General features: G+C 41.5%; 1 protein-coding gene across 4 annotated transcripts in view; it reads right to left on the bottom strand.

Annotated features, from left to right (window-relative positions):
• ITGB6 (integrin subunit beta 6) overlaps positions 1-22830 on the bottom strand; it is a 149752-nt gene that overhangs the window by 52795 nt on the left and 74127 nt on the right. For all 4 annotated transcript variants that reach the window (XM_061396154.1, XM_061396164.1, XM_061396132.1 and 1 more), the window contains 2 exons: positions 22488-22649; positions 18419-18514 (listed from right to left, as the gene is read on the bottom strand). In XM_061396154.1, coding sequence (XP_061252138.1) covers positions 18419-18514; positions 22488-22649 — 258 coding nt within the window. The remainder of the gene's footprint in view (positions 1-18418; positions 18515-22487; positions 22650-22830) is intronic.

Below are 22830 nucleotides of genomic sequence, written 5' to 3'. Positions count from 1 at the left end.
TCATGTATGGATGTGACAGTGGACTGTGAAGAAAGCTGAGTACTGAAGAACTGATGCTTTTGAACTGTGGTGTTGGAGAAGACTCTTGAGACTGCAAGGAGATCCAACCAGTCCATTCTAAAGGAAATCAGTCCTGGGTGATCATTGGAAGGACTGATGCTAAAGCTGAAACTCCAATACTTTGGCCACCTCATGCGAAGAGTTGACTCATTGGAAAAGACTCTGATGCTGGGAGGGATTGGGGGCAGGAGGAGAAGGGGATGACAGAGGATGAGATGGCTGGATGGCATCACCAACTCGATGGCACATGAGTTTGAGTAAACTCCGGGGGTTGGTGATGGACAGGGAGGCCTGGCATGCTGTGATTCATGGGGTTGCAAAGAGTCGGACACGACTGAGGGACCGAACTAAACTGAAGAAAATAAATCTTAAAAGTTCCTGTCATGGGAATGGAGTTTGGAGAATAGATATGTGTATATGTATGGCTGAGTCCATTTGTGTTTACCTAAAACTATCACAACATTGTTAATTGGCTATCAGTTCAGTTCAGTCACTCAGTCATGTCCAACTCTTTGCGACCCCATGGACTGCAGCACGCCAGGCCTCCCTGTCCATCTCCAACTCCCAGAGTTTACTCAAACTCATGTCTATTGAGTTGGTGATGTCATTCAACCATCTCATCCTCTGTCGTCCCCTTGTCCTCCTGCCCTCAATCTTTCCCAGCATCAGGGTCTTTTCAAATAAGTCAGTTCTTCGCATCTGGTAGCCAAAGTATTGGAGCTTCAGCCTCAACATCAGTCCTTCCATTGAATATTCAGGACTGATTTCCTTTAGGGTGGACTGGTTGGATCTCCTTGCAGTCCAAGGGACTCTCAAGAGTCTTCTCCAACACCACAGTTCAAAAGCATCAGTTCTTCAGTGCTCAGCTTTCTTTATAGTACAACTCTCACATCCATACATGACTACTAGAAAAACCTTAACTTTGACTAGATGGACCTTTGTTGGCAAAGTAATGTCTCTGCTTTTGAATATGCTATCTAGGTTGGTCATAACTTTCCTTCCAAGGAGTAAGCGTCTTTTAATTTCATGGCTGCAATCACCATCTGCAGTGATTTTGGAGCCCCTCAAAAATAAAATCAGCCACTGTTTCCACTGTTTCCCCATCTATTTGCCATGAAGTGATGGGCCCAGATGCCATGATCTTAGTTTTCTGAATGTTGAGCTTTAAGCCAACTTTTTCACTCTCCTCTTTAACTTTCATCAAGAGGCTCTTTAGTGCTTCTTCACTTTCTGCCATAAGGGTGGTGTCATCTGCCTATCTGAGGTTATTGATATTTCTCCCAGAAATCTTGATTCTAGCTTATGCTTCTTCCAGCCCAGTGTTTCTCATGATGTACTCTGCATAGAAGTTAAATAAGCAGGGTGACAATATACAGCCTTGACCTACTCCTTTTTCCTATTTGGAACCAGTCTGTTATTCAATGTCGAGTTCTAACTGTTGCTTTCTGATCTGCATACAGGTTTCTCAAGAGGCAGGTCAGGTGATCTGGTATTCCCATCTCTTTCAGAATTTTCCACAGTTTGTGATCCACACAATCAAAGGCTTTGGCATAGTCAATTAAGCAGAAGTAGATGTTTTCCTGGAACTCTCTTGCTTTTTAGATGATCCAATGGATGTTGGCAATTTGATCCCTGGTTCCTCTGCCTTTTCTAAATCCAGCTTGAACATCTGAAGTTCACAGTTCACGTATTGTTGAAGCCTGGCTTGGAGAATTTTGAGCATTACTTTACTAGCATGTGAGATGAGTGCAATTGTTCGGTAGTTTGAGCATTCTTTGGCCTTGCCTTTCTTTGGGATTGGAATGAAAACTGACCTTTTCTAGTCCTGTGGCCACTGCTGAGTTTTCCAAATTTGCTGACATATTAACTGCAGTACTTTCACAGCATCATCTTTTAGGATTTGAAATAGCTCAACTGGAATTCCATCACCTCCACTAGCTTTGTTTGTAGTGATGCTTCCTAAGGCCCACTTAACTTCACATTCCAGGATGTCTGGCTCTAGGTCAGTGATCACACCAGTGTGATTATCTGGATCGTGAAGATCTTTTTTGTATAATTCTTCTGTGTATTCTTGCCACTTCTTCTAAATATCTTCTGCTTATCTTAAGTCCATACCATTTCTGTCCTTTATTGAGACCATCCTTGCATGAAATGTTCCCTTGGTATCTCTAATTTCCTTGAAGAGATCTCTAGTCTTTCACATTCTATTGTTTTCCTCTATTTCTTTGCACTGATCAGTGAGGAAGGCTTTCTTATCTCTCCTTGCTATTCTTTGGAACTCTGCATTCAGATGCTTATTTTTCCTTTTCTCCTTTGCTTTTCACTTCTCTTCTTTTCACGGCTATTTGTAAGGCCTCCTCAGACAGCCATTTTGCTTTTTTGCATTTCTTTTTCCTGGGGATGGTCTTGATCCCTGTCTCCTATACAATGTCATGAACGTTTGTTCATAGTTCATCAGTCACTCTCTCTATCAGATCTAACCCCTTGAATCTATTTCTGACTTCCACTGTATAAGCGTAAGGGATTTGATTTAGGTCATACCTTAATGGTCTAGTGGTTTTCCCTACTTTCTTCAATTTAAGTCTGAATTTGGCAATAAGGATTTCATGATCTGAGCCACAGTCAGCTCCCGGTCTTGTTTTTGCTGACTGTATAGAGCTTCTCCACCTTTTGCTGCAAAGAATATAATCAATCTAATTTCAGTGTTGACCATCTGGTGATGTCCATGTGTAGAGTCTTCTCTTGTGTTGTTGGAAGAGAGAGTTTGCTATGATCAATGTGTTCTCTTGGCAAAACTCTATTAGCCATTGCCCTGCTTCATTCTGTACTCCAAGGCCAAATTTTCCTGTTACTCTAGGTGTTTCTTGACTTCCTACTTTTGCATTCCAGTCCCCTACAATAAAAATGACATCTATTTTGGTTAGTTCTAGAAGGTCTTGTAGGTCTTCATAGAACCGTTCAACTTCAGCTTCTTAAGCATTACTGGTTGGGGCATAGACTTGGATTACTGTGATATTGAATGGTTTGCCTTGGAAATGAACAGAGATCTGTCATTTTTGACAGAACTGGCTATACCCCAATACAAAATAAAAAGTTTAAAAAACAAAAAAGTTTCCATCATAAGAAAAAAACCTGATAACTATGTATGGTGACAAGCATTAACTACACTTATTGTGGTGAACCGTGTGGGCAGTGTACACAAATACTGAATTATGTCACACATCAGAAACTAATATAATGTTATATGTAAGTTACATGCCAATTTTTTTAAAGGAAACCAAAGAATGCAAAATCTTAGGTCCCAGCCCAGACTTCCTAAATAAAATTCTATATTTTAACAGACTCTCTAGGTGACTAGGGATACCAAGGGAGACTTTAAAAAATATTGATGCTTGGGTCTCCCAAGATACTGATTTAATTGGATCACAGTGTGGCCCAGACCTTGGGTTTTTGAGAAAGTTTTTAGGTGATTCTATTAAGAGCTATGTGGTCCACTGGAGAAGGGAATGGCAAACCACTTCAGTAGTCTTGCCTTGAGAACCCCATGAAGAGTATGAAAAGGCAAAATGATAGGATACTGAAAGAGAAACTCCCCAGGTCAGTAGGTGCTCAATATGCTACTGGAGATCAGTGGAGAAATAACTCCAGAAAGAATGAAGGGACAGAGCCAAAGCAAAAAGTATACCCAGCTGTGGATGTGACTGGTGATAGAAGCAAGGTCCGATGCTGTAAAGAGAAATATTGCATAGGAACCTGGAATGTCAGGTCCATGAATCAAGGCAAATTGGAAGTGGCCAAACAAGAGATGGCAAGAGTGAATGTCGACATTCTAGGAATCAGCGAACTGAAATGGACTGGAATGGGTGAATTTAACTCAGATGACCATTATATCTACTACTGCGGGCAGGAATCCCTCAGAAGAAATGGAGTGGCCATCATGGTCAACAAAAGAGTCCGAAATGCAGTACTTGGATGCAATCTCAAAAACGACAGAAGGATCTCTGTTCGTTTCCAAGGCAAACCATTCAATATCACAGTAATCCAAATCTATGCCCCAAGAAGTAACGCTGAAGAAGCTGAAGTTGAACAGTTCTATGAAGACCTACAAGACCTTTTAGAACTAACACCCTAAAAAGATGTCCTTTTCATTATAGGGGACTGGAATGCAAAAGTAGGAAGTCAAGAAACACCTGGGGTAACAGGCAAATTTGGCCTTGGAATATGGAATGAAGCAGGGCAAAGACTAATAGAGTTTTGCCAAGAAAATGCACTGGTCATAACAAACACCCTCTTCCAACAACACAAGAGAAGACTCTATACGTGGACATCACCATATGGTCAACACCGAAATCAGATTGATTATATTCTTTTCAGCCAAAGATGGAGAAGCTCTATACAGTCAGCAAAAACAAGACCAGGAGCTGACTGTGGCTCAGACCATGAACTCCTTATTGCCAAATTCAGACTTATATTGAAGAAAGTAGGGAAAACCACTAGACCATTCAGGTATGACCTAAATCAAATCCCTTAATTATACAGTGGAAGTGAGAAATAGATTTAAGGGCCTAGATCTGATAGACAGAGTGCCTGATGAACTATGGAATGAGGTTCGTGATATTGTACAGGAGACAGGGATCAAGACCCTCCCCATGGAAAAGAAATGCAAAAAAGCAAAATGGCTGTCTGGGGAGGCCTTACAAATAGCTGTGAAAAGAACAGAAGCAAAAAGCAAAGGAGAAAAGGAAAGATATAAACATCTGAATGCAGAGTTCCAAAGAATAGCAAGAAGAGATAAGAAAGCCTTCTTCAGTGATCAATGCAAAGAAATAGAGGAAAACACAGAATGGGAAAAACTAGGGATCTCTTCAAGAAAATCAGAGAAAAAAAAAAAAAAGAAAGAAAATCAGAGATACCAAAGGAACATTTCATGCAAAGATGGGCTTGATAAAGGACAGAAATGGTATGGACCTAACAGAAGCAGAAAATATTAAGAAGAGATGGCAAGAATACACAGAAGAACTGTACAAAATAGATCTTCATGACCCAGATAATCATGATGGTGTGATCACTGACCTAGAGCCAGACATCCTGGAATGTGAAGTCAAGTGGGCCTTAGAAAGCATCACTACGAACAAAGCTAGTGGAGGTGATGGAATTCCAGTTGAGCTATTCCAAATCCTGAAAGATGATGCTGTGAAAGTGCTGCACTCAATATGCCAGCAAATTTGGAAAACTCAGCAGTGGCCACAGGACTGGAAAAGGTCAGTTTTCATTCTAATCCCAAAGAAAGGCAATGCCAAAGAATGCTCAAACTATCACACAATTGCACTCATCTCACACGCTAGTAAAGTAATACTCAAAATTCTCCAAGCCAGGCTTCAGCAATATGTGAACCGTGAACTTCCTGATGTTCAAGCTGGTTTAAGAAAAGGCAGAGGAACCAGAGATCAAATTGCCAATATCTGCTGGATCATGGAAAAAGCAAGAGAGTTCCAGAAAAGCATGTATTTCTGCTTAATTGACTATGCCAAAGCCTTTGACTGTGTGGATCACAATAAACTGTGGAAAATTCTGAGAGATGGGAATACCAGACCACCTAACCTGCCTCTTGAGAAATCTGTATGCAGGTCAGGAAGCAACAGTTAGAACTGGACATGGAACAACAGACTGGTTCCAAATAGGAAAAGGAGTATGTTAAGGCTGTATATTGTCACCCTGCTTATTTAACTTATATGCAGTGTACATCATGAGAAACGCTGGACTGGAGGAAACACAAGCTAGAATCAAGATTGCCGGGAGAAATATCAATAACCTCAGATATGCAGATGACACCACCCTTATGGCAGAAAGTGAAGAGGAACTAAAAAGCCTCTTGATGAAAGTGCAAGTGGAGAGTGAAAAAGTTGGCTTAAAGCTCAACATTCAGAAAACGAAAATCATGGCATCTGGTCCCATCACTTCATGGGAAATAGATGGGGAAACAGTGGAAACAGTGTCAGACTTTATTTTTTTGGGCTCCAAAATCACTGCAGATGGTGACTGCAGCCATGAAATTAAAAGACGCTTACTCCTTGGAAGGAAAGTTATGACCAACCTAGATAGCATATTCAAAAGCAGAGACATTACTTTGCCAACAAAGGTTCGTCTAGTCAAGGCTATGGTTTTTCCAGTGGTCATGTATGGATGTGCGAGTTGGACTGTGAAGAAGGCTGAATGCCAAAGAATTGATGCTTTTGAACTGTGGTGTTGGAGAAGACTCTTGAAAGTCCCTTGGACTGCAAGGAGATCCAACCAGTCCATTCTACAGGAGATCAGCCCTGGGATTTCTTTGGAAGGAATGATGCTAAAGCTGAAACTCCAGTACTTTGGCCACCTCATGCGAAGAGTTGACTCATTGGAAAAGACTCTGATGCTGGGAGGGATTGGGGGCAAGAGGACAAGGGGATGACAAAGGATGAGATGGCTGGATGGCATCACTGACTCGATGGATGTGAGTCTGAGTGAACTCCGGGAGTTGGTGATGGACAGGGAGGCCTGGTGTGCTGCGATTCATGGGGTGGCAAAGAGTCGGACACGACTGAGTGACTGATCTGATCTGATCTGATCTGATTGAGAGCTAAAGTTTAAGAATGCCTGGTATAGAATGGCCTGTCAACATCATTCTTATTGTCAGGAGGAGGTTCCCAGGAAGAGCTTTGGCAATTTGGAAAATAATGATGCCATGATTTTAAAACTGTACACACATAATCCATATGGGATCCTCAATCTATCATATACCTGTGACATCTGTTTTCTGCTCAACAACAAAAGTGGTGTTTTTGAATGCCTCCTACCCATGGAATAACACTGTGCTTACTTTCCTTGGCTTTCAAGACTGAGGAGTTTGATTTTAGCCTACCTTTCCCACTCCATCCCCTTCTACCCCAGCTAACATCAGGTTGTGAGCTTGTATACACAATCCTTCAGGTTGCTGCTTTATTTATAATCATTTCTTGAAAGGGATATTCCCTGAAGATCCTATAGAAGTAAGGTTCCACACTCTCCTCTTCCATTATTCCCCAATGCTGTACATGATTCTCCATTTTTCTTTTAGTAATTCTTCCAAAAATTTTAGTATGTGGCCCAGATATTGCATGGAACATACTAAAACATAAAAAATTATTTGTTGTTTATTTGAAATTCAAATTTGATTGGACATCCTGTATTTTTATGTGTGAAATTTGGCAACCCTAGAGAAAAAGTATGCCAACCCCTGAATTAGTAAGTAAAATGCATCCAAACTGTTCAAGCTCAACAAAATTTTCTGTTTTAAAAATTTTCTGTTTACATTTTGAAGATTCAAGTCTGTAAGGGCAACAAAATACTGAACTGTGTTGTAACAAATAGTGGCCACTTTGTAGCATAGTTTGGCCTCTTTCGGATAATTAGCCATAGTGTTAAAATATATAATCCTATCAAACTTTTCTTATGCCTGGGAGCTATCAGTTTAATTTGTCCCTTGTGCCTTAAAGTCCTCTATAATTGTGTAAAAGGCTGTATCATGAGAGTATACATGGGTGCAATTAAAATCTGCATGCTGATGCAAGCCAGGGTGAGCTTCCTTTCAGCATAACTATAGTTTGGGCCAGCCCCACAGACACAGGGGCTTCTCCAGTGGCTCAGCAATAAAGAATCCACCTGCAATGCAGGAGATGCAGAAGACATGGGTTTGATCCCTGGGTCGGGAAAACCCCCTGAAGGAGGGCATGGCAACTCACTCCAGTATTCTTGCCTGGAAAATTCCATGGACAGAGGAGCCTGGCGGTCTACAGTCCATAGAGTCACAAAGAGTTGGACACATCTGAAGCAACTGAGCACATGAACACAGACAGGGTGGCCACCTGCAGCTATAGAAAAGGTATAGGAGATGGACAGGTAACTGAGTCCCTGCATGCTGTGGGCCTTCCTAGAAATGGAAGGGTAGTCACACGGCCAAGGGTAGGCACTTGGCAGTCTGGAGATGGGCCTATGAAGAAACTGAGTTCGTTCACAGATGTCCTCATTGATAGGGCACTTTCAGGGATAAGAAAACAGGTACTAGAAATAATTTGATGTTCCTATTAAAGATGTTGCATGAATGTTCAATGAAGTAAACAAGTATCATTTAAGTTCAAAGTAGAAGAGGAGGGCAGAGGATGAGATAGCATCACAGACTCAATAGACATGAGTTTGAGCAAACTCTGGGAAATGGTGAAGGAAAGGAAAGCCTGGCATGCTGTAGTCCATGAGGTCACAAAGAGTCAGACATGACTTAGCGACTGAACAACAACAATAATCATTTGAATGTGTAAAAACATACTCTGTAGGTAAAAGTGTAGTAACTGTAGATCTTCTGGAGCTGCTATGGGTGGGGAGCAAGTTTGTTTTTATTTGAAAACATACACCCTTTACATCTGGCAGTCACTGATTCAAAATCTTGTAGAATTACCTTGATTTCATCTGTTATTCTTATTAATAAAAGCAGTTGTTTGATATATAAGTGCAATTTAATTTTTATGCCTTTATAAGACTGTAAATATATAAATGCATTCTAAAAATTTGAACATAATATATATATGTATATGTAATATATACAGTCTTATGCCAATTATGTTAAAGCATGTAAATGTATGTAAAGACAAAAGAGAGGACTTATTCTAAAATGTCAAGAATGGTTAGCTGTGTCGGAGTGGTGAGTTTATGGGTGATCTTTAGATTCTTCATTGTGCTTTTCTCTATCCCCTTCTTTTGGGGGCCAGAGTGAGGCACTCCGCCCATGGCAAAGGTCATGAGGAAGGAGGCTCAACATACACAAAGGCAGGATCGAGGCTCAGGAGTCCCCCTGGAAATCCTCGAGCATCTACCCCCATAACCAGAGCCTGCGTACTTTACTACTTTGTGCTCCCACCTACACCTCTGACTTTATGGGGGGCTGTCCCCCACCACCTCTTTCGGAGAAGGAGTTAACCTAGAGCTCCAGTTAAAAAAAACTCCTGGGCGTGACAAGAGTGTTTCAACTTACAAACTCCTCTGAAGGTTCTCTAGCCTGCCTGACAGGCTTGTCCGGCCACATGTGATTGCTCACAGCCTCCCAACTGTGAGAGGCATGAGATGCTTTAAACCTTCTAAAAACAGGTTCTTTAGAGAAGTTAGAAAATTATTAGTATAAGTATAGTGGGCTGATTAGAAATTGTATTGGTGAAGGGTTTTTCATTTGTTGAGCCAATGTTTGTTGCTAAGACTCCACATCCCCTGCCCTTACACACATTAATGAATATATAGAAGAAATAAGTATTAACTTTTGGTATAAATCACATTAGACCTTAGGCTAAGTAAATTCTTTCCTTAACTAAAACCCACTACATCCTCACCCTATAGGAATGTAACTTTATTTGGGTGGCGTCTGTTTTAAGAATAATCACCCTTGGAGAAAAAAGTGTTCTGGTTGACTGACCACTGTCACAAGGAGAGGGTCATAAATTGTCAGCAGGCCCCCCTGGCCAGAAGATGATGTAACGCCCCTAAGACCTCTGTATACATTTGTATGAAGCACCTGACTTTGATAAAAGTCAGGACTGCTGGCCCCGCGTGACTTTTGCGTAACATCTCAGTGTGTAAAAACAGACCCTAGAAAATAAAGAATTGGGATCAGTTCCTCGAAATACTGGTCTCCCCATGTCTCTCTCTCTCTCAAACTCTGGCTGAGTCTCCATCTGGAGTGCGGAACCCGCCATGCTTACTAATTATGCCTGGGCTTCTAAGATCCGACCGGGAAGGCCTCAGTGTCTCCTCTCCTTCGGGAGAATGGAGGGATGCCTGCGGCCTACGTAAGTGGTGCAAACTTCTTGTCTTGAAGTTTTATTGGTCTCCCGCGTAAACCAAGCTACTCAGCCTCTTTTCTCCACTGAATTTTCCTACTGAGCTATCCTCATTCTATTACTCTTTACATCTCTAATTAATGTCTAATTGAAGCTATTGTATCCTGATCCTCACCGAAACCATCTCCCCTTTGAATACCCTGGATCAGCCGGGGCTGGACCCCGGCACCCTTCTTTAAAAAAATAACATATTAATTTTATCATCAAAAAAAATAGTTACTTAATGCGTGTCTTTTTCTTTTTTCTGTTTCTTTTCCCCCTACACTCCCACATTGTTAGGCCTTCCCTGGTGGCTTAGATAGTAAAGAATCTGCCTGCAATGCAGGAGATCCAAGTTCTATCCTTGGATTAGGAAGATCCCCTGGGGAAGGCAATAGCAACCCACTCAGTATTCTTGCCTGGAGAATCCCATGGACAGAGGAGCCTGGTGGGCTATAATCCATGGGGTCACAAAGAGTCAGACATGACTGAGCAACTAACAGTTCTACTTCCCATGTTGTTGGCAAGAGAGTAGCTGATAAACCACTTGGAAAACAACTTGGATACACCAGGAGGGCTGAGGATGCCCCTCCCCTGTGACCCAGGGGCTTCACTTTCACAGGTTCATCCTCAACGGAGAACATGCCCGCAAGGGTGTCTGTGGCTGCAACAAGTGTAACACTGTAAGCTGCAGGACTAGAAACGATCTGAAGCCCTCAGTTGCAAATGAACATATTGCAGTAAATACACATAGTGGAATATGTAAAGCCGTAGAACAGAGTAAACAAGAGCTTCTAGTGTCTCCACGAATAAGCCTCAAAACGTAACATCGAGCATCACAATGTAAATGTACTTAATGCCATAAAACTATATACTCATCTGTAAAAAGGTAATTTTTATGTTGTGTATATTTTACCATAATTAAAAAAAAAACCCAAAACATAACACTGAATCAAAAGGCAAACTGTAGAAATAATATATACAGGATGAAATTTAACTTGTGAGCCCAAACTATGTAATTAGTTATGGGTAGACATATGTTTTTCATAGTACTCAAAATAAACATGGGAATGATAAAGTTCAGGATACTGGTGACTTCTATGGAAGGAAAGAGGGAGGTGGCGTCAGAGGTAGTAATTACACAGCAGGCAACTGGGTCTGGAATGTTTTGTGTGTGTGCACTCAGGGGCCCAGTCTTGTCTGATTCTTTGCAACCCCATGGACTATAGCCCACTGCTATATCCCAAGGACAGAGGATTTCCCAGGCAAGAATACTGGAGTGGGTTGCTGTTTCCTCCTTTGGGGGATCTTCCTGACCCAGGGATCGAACCTGCATCTCCTGTGTCTCCTACGTTGGCAGGCAGATTCTTTACCACTGTGTAACCTGGGAAGCCCCCTGAAGTGTTTTATTTCTGTAAGATATCTGAAGCAAATAGAGTGGCAAAATGTCAAGACTGAAGAAGGCTGGCCAGTAGGTATGTGGGTGTTCCTTGTGTTACTCTGTATTTCCATGTACTTGAAGGGTATCGTCATAACAGACGTACAACCTGCGTCAGACCACGCGTCTGCTTTCCCCATCAGGCCAGGACCTTGATAGTGGTCACCTTAGAGACTAGGTGTTTTTGGTGGGGTGGCCAATGGCATAAACTCTAGCTGTGGTATCCATTCTTACTGCTCAGAGCTTAAATAACACACAAGGCAGAATCCAAATGTGCTCTCTTTTCAAGCCCACACGTTTGCAGATTGCTCTGTTTGTCTAAGTTAACAGCAACGGTAAGTAAAATCCAGTGTTCCCTGGCCTGGAAGATCTCTGCCGTTTGCAGGAAATGCTCTGCCATCTCCTTGTGCTCTGTGCTCTTACAGTTCAGTGACTTTCAAAGTCGTTTACTGTGTGGAACAGCTGCTCCTCTCCTGGCCTGATAGCTAGGAATGGGTGTGCTCTTTCGCTGCAAAAACCCAGGTTCAATTGTGACTTACCTCAGTGGTTGGGGCTGACTCAGATTCTCTGGGTTCAAATCCTGGCTCTCACATGCAGCTTGCTTTTGAATTATTTTGGGTGCTATAGCAATAAAAAGAGATTTCCTAGGTAGCTCAGCTGGTAAAGAATCCACCTGCAATTCAGGAGACCCCGGTTTGATTCCTGGGTCAAGAAGTTCCCCTGTAGAAGGGATAGGCTACCCACTCTAGTATTCTTGGGTTTCCCTGGTGGCTCAGGCAGTAAAGAATCCACCTGCAATTTGGGAGACCTGGGTTTGATCCCTGGGTTGGGAAGATACCCTGGAGGAGGGATGGCAACCCACTTCTGTATTCTTGCTTGGAGAAACCCCACGGACAGAGGAGCCTGGTGGGCTACAGTCCACGGGGTTGCAAAGAGTCAGATGTGACTGAGTGACAAGGCATAGCACACAGAACATAGCAGTAAAAAGGAGATTAAATAATACAGTGAGTTAAAGTACTTAACCACAGCAGCCACCTAATAAGCCCTCAGCAAACCTTCTCATTTATTCTCATGGTCATAGTTACTGATCCTCTCTGGCCCTCAGTTCCAATGGTACCCTTAGCATCAAAGGTAGTTTTATGATTGCCAATCAATTTGCTGTCCCTCCTAACAAAAATGGTGACTAGGAAAGAGTTAAAAACACTGACTGATGTGAAACTCTGCCCCCTCAGAAAAACTCTCCCTTGGGGGTCTCTAAAATGTTGTGTTCTTTAGGTAAATAATTGGCTTATGAGTTTGTTAATGTTCTATGGGGCTTTTTGAGGCAGGCATTGTGTCTTTTTCTTTCTAGTCACCAACCCTGGCTGGGATCCTGGATGTTTGATGAATGACTATGGTCAATAGCATGTCAGCTCTCTTAATGTTAGACATTCTGGGTATTGTGTACTTTTGATATATTTAGATCTTGTATTGACGAAATCCCTTATTTCTATATGGATGGGCCTAAGAGGGCATCTCATTAAAACCTTGGTTTTCAATCTGTATCTTTTTTTCTGTGTTTTTTTTTTTTTCTTTTCTGGATTATGAGTCTTTGAGTTCTTCAGAAGAAAATTACTCTATGTAATCTAGGGGGTAACTACTGATGATTTTTCATGTTTCTGTCTTATTAATTAATCTGGAAAATACTTCTATCCAATTTACCCTGATAATCCAAGGACATGAGTTTTTATTTCCAAATATTCCCTCTCTGAGGGGGTGTTAATTAATGAGGAAAGTGTGGGCAACTGGCTCTCCTTTGTCTTTATTCCCAGGTACCTTCAAACAAGGGCTAGTGGTGCTAGTGATGAAGAACCCAACTGCTAATGCAGGAGACCTGGGTTAGATCTCTGGGTCGGGAAGATCCCCTGGAGAAGCGCATGGTAACCCACTCCAGTATTCTTGCCTGGAGAATCCCATGGACAGAGGAGCCGGGAAGGCTATAGTCCACAGGGTCATAAAGAGTCAGGCACAACTGAAGCGACTGAGCATGCACGCCCGCATCGTTGAACAAAGAGAAATCAAGATCCTTTTCTATTACCCTTGAATTAAGAGCAATTTATCAACTCATAATTCAGAAAGTTATCTTTTTAATTCCTAGATGATTATATTTTTACTAAAAGCATAAAGTTGGAATATCCCATTACAGGATGGGGTTGATAGATAAAGAACAATGTTTTAGACCAGTCACTGAAATTAGCCATGTTACAATTAGCTGTACTTGATCTGTGTGTAAATCATTGGAATTTGTGGTGATCCCCCCATCTCCAGGTACAGAGTCATTGACTGCCAAAGCTGGAGGTCATCTGGTCCAGTGTTTTTATTTAATTAAAAACTGAGGCTAGTGATATAGGGATTTTAATTGGAGTAAATTTGTTTTGATCTTTTTCAGCAGAGGATGTTATAAAACCAAACAATGATAGAACAGGCTGCTGCTTCTGCTGCAGCCGCTAAGTCACTTCAGTCGTGTCCGACTCTGTGCGACCCCACAGACAGCAGCCACCAGGCTCTCCCATCCCTGGGATTCTCCAGGCAAGAACACTGGAGTGGGTTGCCATTTCCTTCTCCAGTGCATGAAAGTGAAAAGTGAAAGTGAAGTCGCTCAGTCGTGTCCGAGGCTAACAAATGGCAAAGGGTCAATTTTTGTTTTATCTCCCTCCCTAATTTCTCTGCCTCCTTTAAAGTCCCTTACTGTGGTGAAACACTCAAAAGATGAGGAAAAAGAAGAAAGAAGAGTGAAATTAAAACTGGGTTTTTGGTTCCTGAAAAACTGAAGCTTGCCAGTCCAGGTTCGATGCACAATACTGGATGCTTGGGGCTAGTACACTGGGACGACCCAGAGGGATGGTATGGGGAGGGAGGAGGGAGGAGGGTTCAGGATGGGGAACACATGTATACCTGTGGTGGATTCATTTTGATATTTGGCAAAACTAATACAATTATGTAAAGTTTAAAAATAAAATTAAATAAAAAAAAAAAACCAGAAGCCATACTTCTGAAATATCAGGCTCATAGCATACTGCAGCATCTTTCATCTTGTTTTAAGATTAATGACTATCAAGTGGTTAATCATTCAGGGGGTTTCCTTTCATAGACTAGTAAGAAAGCTGGGGGGATGGGGTGGGGCTTCCCAGGTGGTACTAATGGTAAAGAACCCACCCGCCAACGCAAGAGATTTAAGACACTCGAGTTCAATTCCTGGGTCAGAAAGATCCCCTGGAGAAGAAAATGGCAACCCACTCCACTGTTCTTGCCTGGAGAATCTCATGGACAGAGCAGCCTGGTGGGCTACAGTCCGTGGAATCACAAAGAGTCAGACACAACTGAAGTGACTTAGCACACATGCAAGAAGGCTCTGGAGCTTATTCTACAAGGTGGTCCCAAGACTGACAACAGAGTGTTCCTTCCCCTCTCTGGTACCACCTGGATCCAAAGTGGAAGGATGGAGAAAGAATAGCCAGAGCCACAGATCACCATAGTGATGGGTCAGGCACTCCTACCTGCTCTTGTACATGGGTTCCCTTGACCTTGACAGACATTTGTCACACAAAACGTCACATTCCTATTTAGAAATTTTGACTCTATTTGAGATAAGATGAAGTGCTTGCATTGCAGTTTTTTTTTTTGAAAAAAATTCATTCAACAAATATTTACTGAGAATCTACTTTGTATTGAGAAATTGGCCTAAACAGAAAGATGGGTAAGATCCACTCTGCTCTTTACAGAGTTAATTATAGATGGCTTTTTTACCTGCAGAGGGAAGGGTCTCTTGGTGGTAAAACAACCTGTTTGGGTCCCTGTCCTCCTGCTTTAGACACATCATGTGTGTTTAGTCATTCAGTCGTGTCCAGCTGTTTGCCACCCCATGGTGGCAGGCTCCTCCGTCCATGGGATTCTCCATGCGAGAATACTGCAGTGGGTTGCCATTTCCTCCTCCAGGGAATCTTCCTGACCCAGGGATCGAACCCACATCTCCTGCATTGCAGGTGGATTGCTTACTGCTGAGCCACTGGGGAGACCCTTTAAACACATCACTCTGTCCTAATAACCACAAGGACGTCAATTAGTGGCCTCAGATATTAGTGGGTAAACTGAAAGCTTCTTTTACCAATACATCTTGTTTACTTTCTAAGTGCTTTTTCAACATTACATCATAAATACCAGGTCATATAGTTATATATAATAACAATTAGCACTATAAAACTCATCTTCTCCGGCCAGAGGTAGATGTTTTGAAAGACAATGAGTCTTGCAAATAATTCCACGTGATTAATAACAGGATTTGACAATGTGGTCAAAAATGCTAATTTAATTGCTTTTCTCTCAATATCTCATTAGGAAGGAAAGACTAGTCAAATTAGGTAGTTGGAGTTTAGTAGCCTGATGCTAAATTGATGTAAATTAACAGTAAATATTTGAAATCAACAGAGGTGATAAAAAAAATTTTTTTTAAAGCTTGAGTAATTGAATCCTGATTCAAAATGGTATTTAGCAGTAGAATGTAATATACTACCTACTGCTCAGTCTGTTATCTATCATTATCTTTTGAACCCTGTAATTGGACAAAGAGGAAACTATTCATAATAATAAGTTTGTTCTAAATCATCTGTTTGCTGGAGTCTGGGTGCACACTGCAGTCATACTGATCTGAAGACAAAACTGCTTACTTTACCTTCCCACTGTTTGCTCATCACTGTTCCCACAAAGTGCAGTGGTACTACACACCTGGGCAGTCCAAAGCACCTTACGCAAATCATCGAAAAAACAGCCATTTTTTCCCCTGCGTTCCATGAATAGGCAACACAAATCTTTATTTTCTGCAAGACGGGTGCCACTGAACCTGACCCAGCCCCTTCCTGGGGTGTATGTGCACACAACTATGCTGAACACAACAAGGGCAAACAGATTGCCTCCCGGAATTTTCATTAGATCCAACCACTTAGCTCTTTTATTTATCCTATCTCTGGTTTAATTTTTCCGTGATTCACAGCTATCCAAACATCAGGTCATGCAGGGCTCCTGCACACATAGGGCTCCTTCTAAGAGATTTAAATGGAAAGGCAACCCAAGTCATTATTAGTCTATTTTCAGTATTCATTATCAATAAAACAAGAGATCAGCATTTTCATGCTGTGTGAAGCCTTCAGGGAAGTGCAGGGTCGCTGTCATTATCTTTAGATCAGGCTGCAGCCTACTACCTGAAGAGGAAATGATGAGTCCATCAAAATAAAAACAAAATAATGAAAGGGTTAGAGTCACAGAATGGGCTGCTGACTGTCCCCTGCATGGCTCCCTGAAAATGTCCCTCTGAATTTAGTGGAGCCTAGATGGTAAAAACCACAGATCACAATGGAACATAAATTCACCTCGTAATGAGATTAGTAGGCAGGCAAAATAAACGTCCTGCTGTTATATTAGAGGCAGGCTCTAATCTGGTGTTTTCTTTGGAAATGATCATTTCCTTTGCAACTGGGGAATGGTGGATGCAACCTGTTTAAATCCAACAGATTCTGTTTTGCCACCGTTATTTTTCATCTTGCTGTGTCTTTTTAATGGCAATCTTGAGGAGGCATTTAAATGAGTTCTGAGTCTTAAAGACTATTACCAAAGTGAGTTATGGGGGTCTGTGCTCATGATTATCAATTGTGTTTCCCAGATCCCCCTTTTAAGAACATAGTGCAACTCCCCCTCCTCTTTCTAAACAGAAGCTCAACTTTGGGAAAAGTGTGGTGACCCCCAGAGTCCTCCCACTCTAGCTTTAGGAATCAAAGGTAGAATAGACTCACTATTGTATTTGGAGTTTAAAAAAAAACATTTACCGCAACTTTACTACTTAAAACCACTGGAAACAAGTATCGCATACTAAAAAGCCTTAAGAAAATGCCCAGATCAGGTGAACCCACATAGTCTTTGAGTAGAACAAAGCCCTCGAGTATGTAGCTTGATTGCAAGGGACTTCCTTGGTTTTCAGCAGAAGGCAGTCTCACCTGGCGTACAAAGCCCTCCTCTCATTAAAAATGCAAGATAGGATCTCCTCGTGGATCCTTTCTACAGAACCTGGTGGAAGTTGGCTGCATCGTCCTTAGCAGTGAGTGGCATTTAATCAAAGCCTCTGTGAAATAATCTCAGCATTTCCTGAGCTCTGTGAAGTTATCAAGCAAGTTAAGAGGCCCTTTCAAAGGAATGGGAGATCAGACTTTGAATTTAGGAGTATTTGAAGCTTCTGCATAGAAGGTACAAGCAGTGTTACGGACACCTATTTTCTCTACTTGTTCTAGGACTCAGACTAAAGATGTTCCTACTTCTCTGTCAAACTGTGCATTAGGAATAAATCATTTGCTAATACCCCAATGCATAGCATTTTGGCATATCGTTTTTCTAAGGCTGGAAAGAGACCACAGAAAACATTTGCATTTTCTAGTATGTGTTTTAGTGAAACAATTCCTTTTCTGCCATTGGTGTTTCCATGCAAAAATTTGAACTGCAAATCCAGATACTTTAAAGGAGAAATTATTTTGGGGCCCAGTTTAACAAGCTTTTTCTTTCCACTTTTCATGTCTCAATAGTTTAACTTATATCTCTCCATTTGTGTATTTTCTATACATTGAATTTGCAAATGTCAGAGAGTTTAAGTCAATTCTCCTCCCATTCTCATAATTTTCCCTGCCTTCTGTTAACGCTTTCCTCATCAGATGAAAAGTTCAAGGAAAGATAGGTTGATTTTCCATTAGATAGGTAATTCTATTTAACTAGGCTAATTCGTACTGTCTTCCAACTTTTCATTTCCTTAACTCTCTCTTCCTCTTCCCATCGTATCTGTCCCCAACTCCTTGCTGTACCTCTGTGTTTATAATTTAAATTGCAAACAGTATCTGAATCCACTTTGCCAGTGTCCAGTATATCTGGTATGTGTTAATAATTATCTAATGGTCTCCCATGTATTAAACTCAGAGTTAAAGTTTCATGTCAAATAATCTCCCTGAAGGAATTTCCCAAATTGTTTGCTTACCTCATACAAGTGAACTTGTTCTTGGGTTACAGCAAAGATCAGTAACACGTTATTTTGCACCAGTTTATCAATGAGTTGTCCAATTGTTGGATATTCCTAAAATTTAACACATAGATTTTAAGTATCTTCTTAACAAAAGTATATGAAATAAAGGGATATTTCTTTCAGAAATATCTTACTGAGTTTGGCATTTCAGTTCTCACAGGCATTATTGTGTTTATCATGCCAAGTAAACAAATACACAATTAGCATTACTTTCTTAATTGGCTTATTAATTGTTTCCCAGATCTTGTAAGTCCATTTAATTCCTTAGAGTCAGTGCCTGTCAATGTGGAGTATTATGCTCTGTCACTTCCAAGGAGATCACTAAATTTATTTAAAGACTTTAGTGTGTCATCTTTTCAAGGGTAGAGATGCATGTCTTCTCTAAGTGCCACTTGCCAGCAGGCTCACATTGTTGGGGAGGTTAGAACTGAGGGAGGAGCTGTTAGACTATGATGAATGTGACCAGCGTGACTCCTGCGGCTCTGACTGGAATTGGATGGGGCGGGATGAGGGTTGAGCAAGGGCGAGCCTGTGGAGGAAGGACGCACTGCAATTCCTAAACCCCTCTGACTTGAGATGTTCCTGTGCACTTCTCTGGTTTGTTCTTTTTGATGTCACAAACTGGTTTTATGGGATGCTGCAATTATTTTTACAGGACAATTGAAAGCACATTGTACTCAGTTTACTTCTATTTCATTGAGGCATTCATTCCTGAGTGATATGAGCGGTTTAAAAAATAAAGTCATTCATTATCATATTGGCAGATGACCTTTACTTTCCAAGACTAGAAAACATGAAGCCCATTTGCCTGGCCTGACTCCAAATGTAGATAATATACAAAAGGGAAACTCACATTAGAGAGTGGTCTGCAAACAAGTCAACTAAGAATACTGTGTCGGTTATGACTGTAGACAGCTCAAGTACAGGAACACTGACAAATAGGCCTTCTTATACGTGAATGTGCTCGCTGCATATATTCTCAGCACTTCAGGAATATTTTTCTAATGTGTTTTTCATTCAAGTTGAGAGAAAAGTATAATTTTGCCTAAGATACTCAGGTCAATTACCTAACTGCAGATCTGGCTGTGTAATGCATACTTTCTATCCCATTTGGATTTTGTTTATTACAGGATATCAGTAGAATCCAGATAGTATAAAGCTTCCTGAGTCTGACATTCTCAGCCTCCTCTGAGTTTCAATTGCCCAAACATTAAGTATCCTTCACCCTTAAGCCTGAATTCTTCTGGTGCTGGTTTCTCCTTATCTCCATATATTCTTCCACCATCCAACCACTGTGCCTGTGTAGCCAGGATGGCACCATGTAGCCCTCCGTAGGCAGGTGAATATGATTTTCTATTTGGTCCAGATATGCTGGTTTAACTCCCACAAATACATTGTAAGTTCCTCAAGGCCTGGGATCATGTCTTGTTATTTTGAGGCCCCAGGAGGCTGGCCCAGCGTTGAGTGCATAGGAGGTGCTCCAAGGCCCTGGGGACTATGTTACAGGCAAAGAACTAGCCCACGGCTCTGTGCATTGTAGCAGCTTACTTAGCAAGAATGACTTGAACAGGTATTAGAGGAGAAGGTCATATCAGGTAACAGTCACTATTTGCTTCTGTGATCCTGTGTTTTCTGAGATGTCTATTATGGGGCATTTGAATATTTGCAAGAAAAAAGTAACAAGAAAAATACCCATTTCTCAGTTTCTTCCCCCTCTTTGGCCAAAATACAAAAATGTGGCTACCCTCACTGACCTTATAATATGGAAGGACAACCTATATGATTAAAACATATATAAATTTGACGAATGCTACTGATCAAAATTTGGGCTTCCCTGGTGACTCAGATGGTAAAGAAACTGCCTCAAATGTGGGAAACCTGGGTTCAATCCCTGAGTTGGGAAGTCCCCTGGAGGGAGGGCAAAGCAACCCACTCCAGTATTCTTGCATGGAGAATCCCCATGGACAGAGGAGCCTGGTGGGCTACAGTCCATGCTGTCGTAAAGAGTTGGACACGACTGAGACTAAGCACATTGATCAAAAGTTAGGTAGAAACATCCATGTTGAAGTTTAGAGATTTAGGTCAAGAAACGGTAGCAGGTAATTTATGAACCATTCAGTTAAGTTCAGTTCAATCTCTCAGTCATGTCCGACTCTTTGCGACCCCATGAACCGCAGCACACCAGGCCTCCCTGTCCATCACCAACTCCCGGAATTTACACAAACTCATGTCCATTGAGTCGGTGATGCCATCCCACCGTCTCATCCTCTGTCGTCCCCTTCTCCTCCTGCCCTCAATCTTTCCCAGCATCAGGGTCTTTTCCAATGAGTCAGCTCTTCGCATCAGGTGGCCAAAGTATTGGAGTTTCAGCTTCAACATCAGTCCTTCCAATGAACACCCAGAACTGATCTCCTTTAGGATGGACTGGTTGGATCTCCTTGCAGTCCAAGGGACTCTCAAGAGTCTTCTCCAACACCACAGTTCAAAAGCATCAATTCTTCAGTGCTCAGCTTTCTTTATAGTCCAACTCTCACATCCATACATGACTACTGGAAAAACCATAGCCTTGACTAGATAGACCTTTGTTGGCAAAGTAATGTCTCTGCTTTTAAATATGCTCTAGGTTGGTCATAACTTTCCTTCCAAGGAGTAAGCATCTTTTAATTTCATGGCTGAAGTCATGAAATTAATTTCATCCGCAGTGATTTTGGAGCCCAAAAAAATAAAGTCAGCCACTGTTTCCACTGTTTCCCCTTTTATTTGCCATGAAGTGATGGGACTGGATGCCATGATCTTCGTTTTCTGAATGTTGAGCTTTAAGCCAAATGAACCATCAGATTTTAAAAAACTAATTGCTGATACTATAGTAAGCATTTCTATATGCTATCTCACTAAAAGTTTTTTAGAAAATGGTTTTTCCAACCTGATATTAAAATTCTGCATTCTCTTTCCTTTTTCTTTCTATGTCCTACATACACCTCTGTAGCACTGTCATTTTAAGTAGTCACTTAAATTCTCTGTACCATTTCATACCAAGTATTAAATGGGGATAGTATGACCTTTTCCAGGTTACTACTCCATAATTCAATTGTATTTTAGCATGTTCCAAGCACTGTGCTGTCAGGAAATAGGGATAGTAAACCAGTTTTGGCACTGAGGATGCATGCTAAAGGCTGATACCAGCAAACACATTTCCATCTAGTGATGGCCAAGAAGCCCTCTGTGTACAAGACCTTGGGAGAGATAATTGCTTTGGTGCCCAGCAGAAGTCAAACAAGGACCTCCCCCTTCCCCAGAGAAGTCATGATGGAGCTGGGTTTTAACAGATCAGTAAGAGTTTCTCAGCAGCCTTGGGGGAAAGGGCATTTCAGACAGAGGGAATAACATGTGCAGCAGCATGGCAGCCTCATGGTCTGTTCAAGGGAAGCAATTAGACACACAGGGTTCTGGTGAGGATCAAATCAGATCATATACATCAAAAGAGCTCTGAAATTTTTACCTTGTTTTGCAAAAGTCAAGTTTTTTTTTAAATGTCACCAGCATTTTTTTAAATTATAAAAATAAGCCAAATTTAATAAGTACTGGTCAAGCAGCACCTGATTAGTGATTTCCCAAGGGGCCCAGGGTCCATGAAAACATGGAATTATTGAGGGAACATGACTCTGGGACCATCACTCCTAGGGTTAGGCTGAGCCTTCCTTTCTAGGGCTGTGGTTCAAACAGAATGAACTGACTGTATTGCATTTTGCTGCCCTCTGGCTCTTTGAAAAATTAGGGAGGTTCTGGGATCATTTGTACTATAGCAAATCTGAACTTATCACATATCCCCACTACCCTCCTGTGCTCCTATGGGAACCTCTAAAGGCGAGGAGAATTGAGAAAGGCCGATCTGTTAACCTCAAATCAGAAAAGGCACACTTCTTCTACTAAGTGTGGGTTACTCTGCTGTGTGTTACAGCAATTGCTGCTTCATTTGCCTACTTGTAGCCCTGAAAACAGTGTATGTAGAGTGTAGGTTACATACCAAGATTGTTGACATGGAGTATTCATTCTTGCTGTCCAAGTGACAGAGCCCATCGTTAGGAATGACGATGCCTGCCAGTTTGCTGTCCATTCCAAAATGAGAGTCCGCGTCACTCACAAAGACCAGGAGATGGAGGGAATCATTCCGCCAGCCAATTTTTTCCTACAATGATAAAGAAGCATTTGGCTTGTATGGAAAAGAGGCAGGCATTTATTGAGAGTGAATCACTTATGCTTGGACACATTCAGATTATCAAAAAATATATTGCTAGTCAGTCTATTTTAGACTTTTTCATCTATTCTGAGTTGGTAATATTAATGTATTAAAAATGAAATTATGTGAC

This window comes from Bos javanicus, chromosome 2 (genome assembly GCF_032452875.1).
Source record: "Bos javanicus breed banteng chromosome 2, ARS-OSU_banteng_1.0, whole genome shotgun sequence".
Taxonomy (NCBI): Eukaryota; Metazoa; Chordata; class Mammalia; order Artiodactyla; family Bovidae; genus Bos; species Bos javanicus.
Note: the sequence above shows the minus strand (reverse complement) of the source record. Positions and strands in the feature narration are given on the sequence as shown.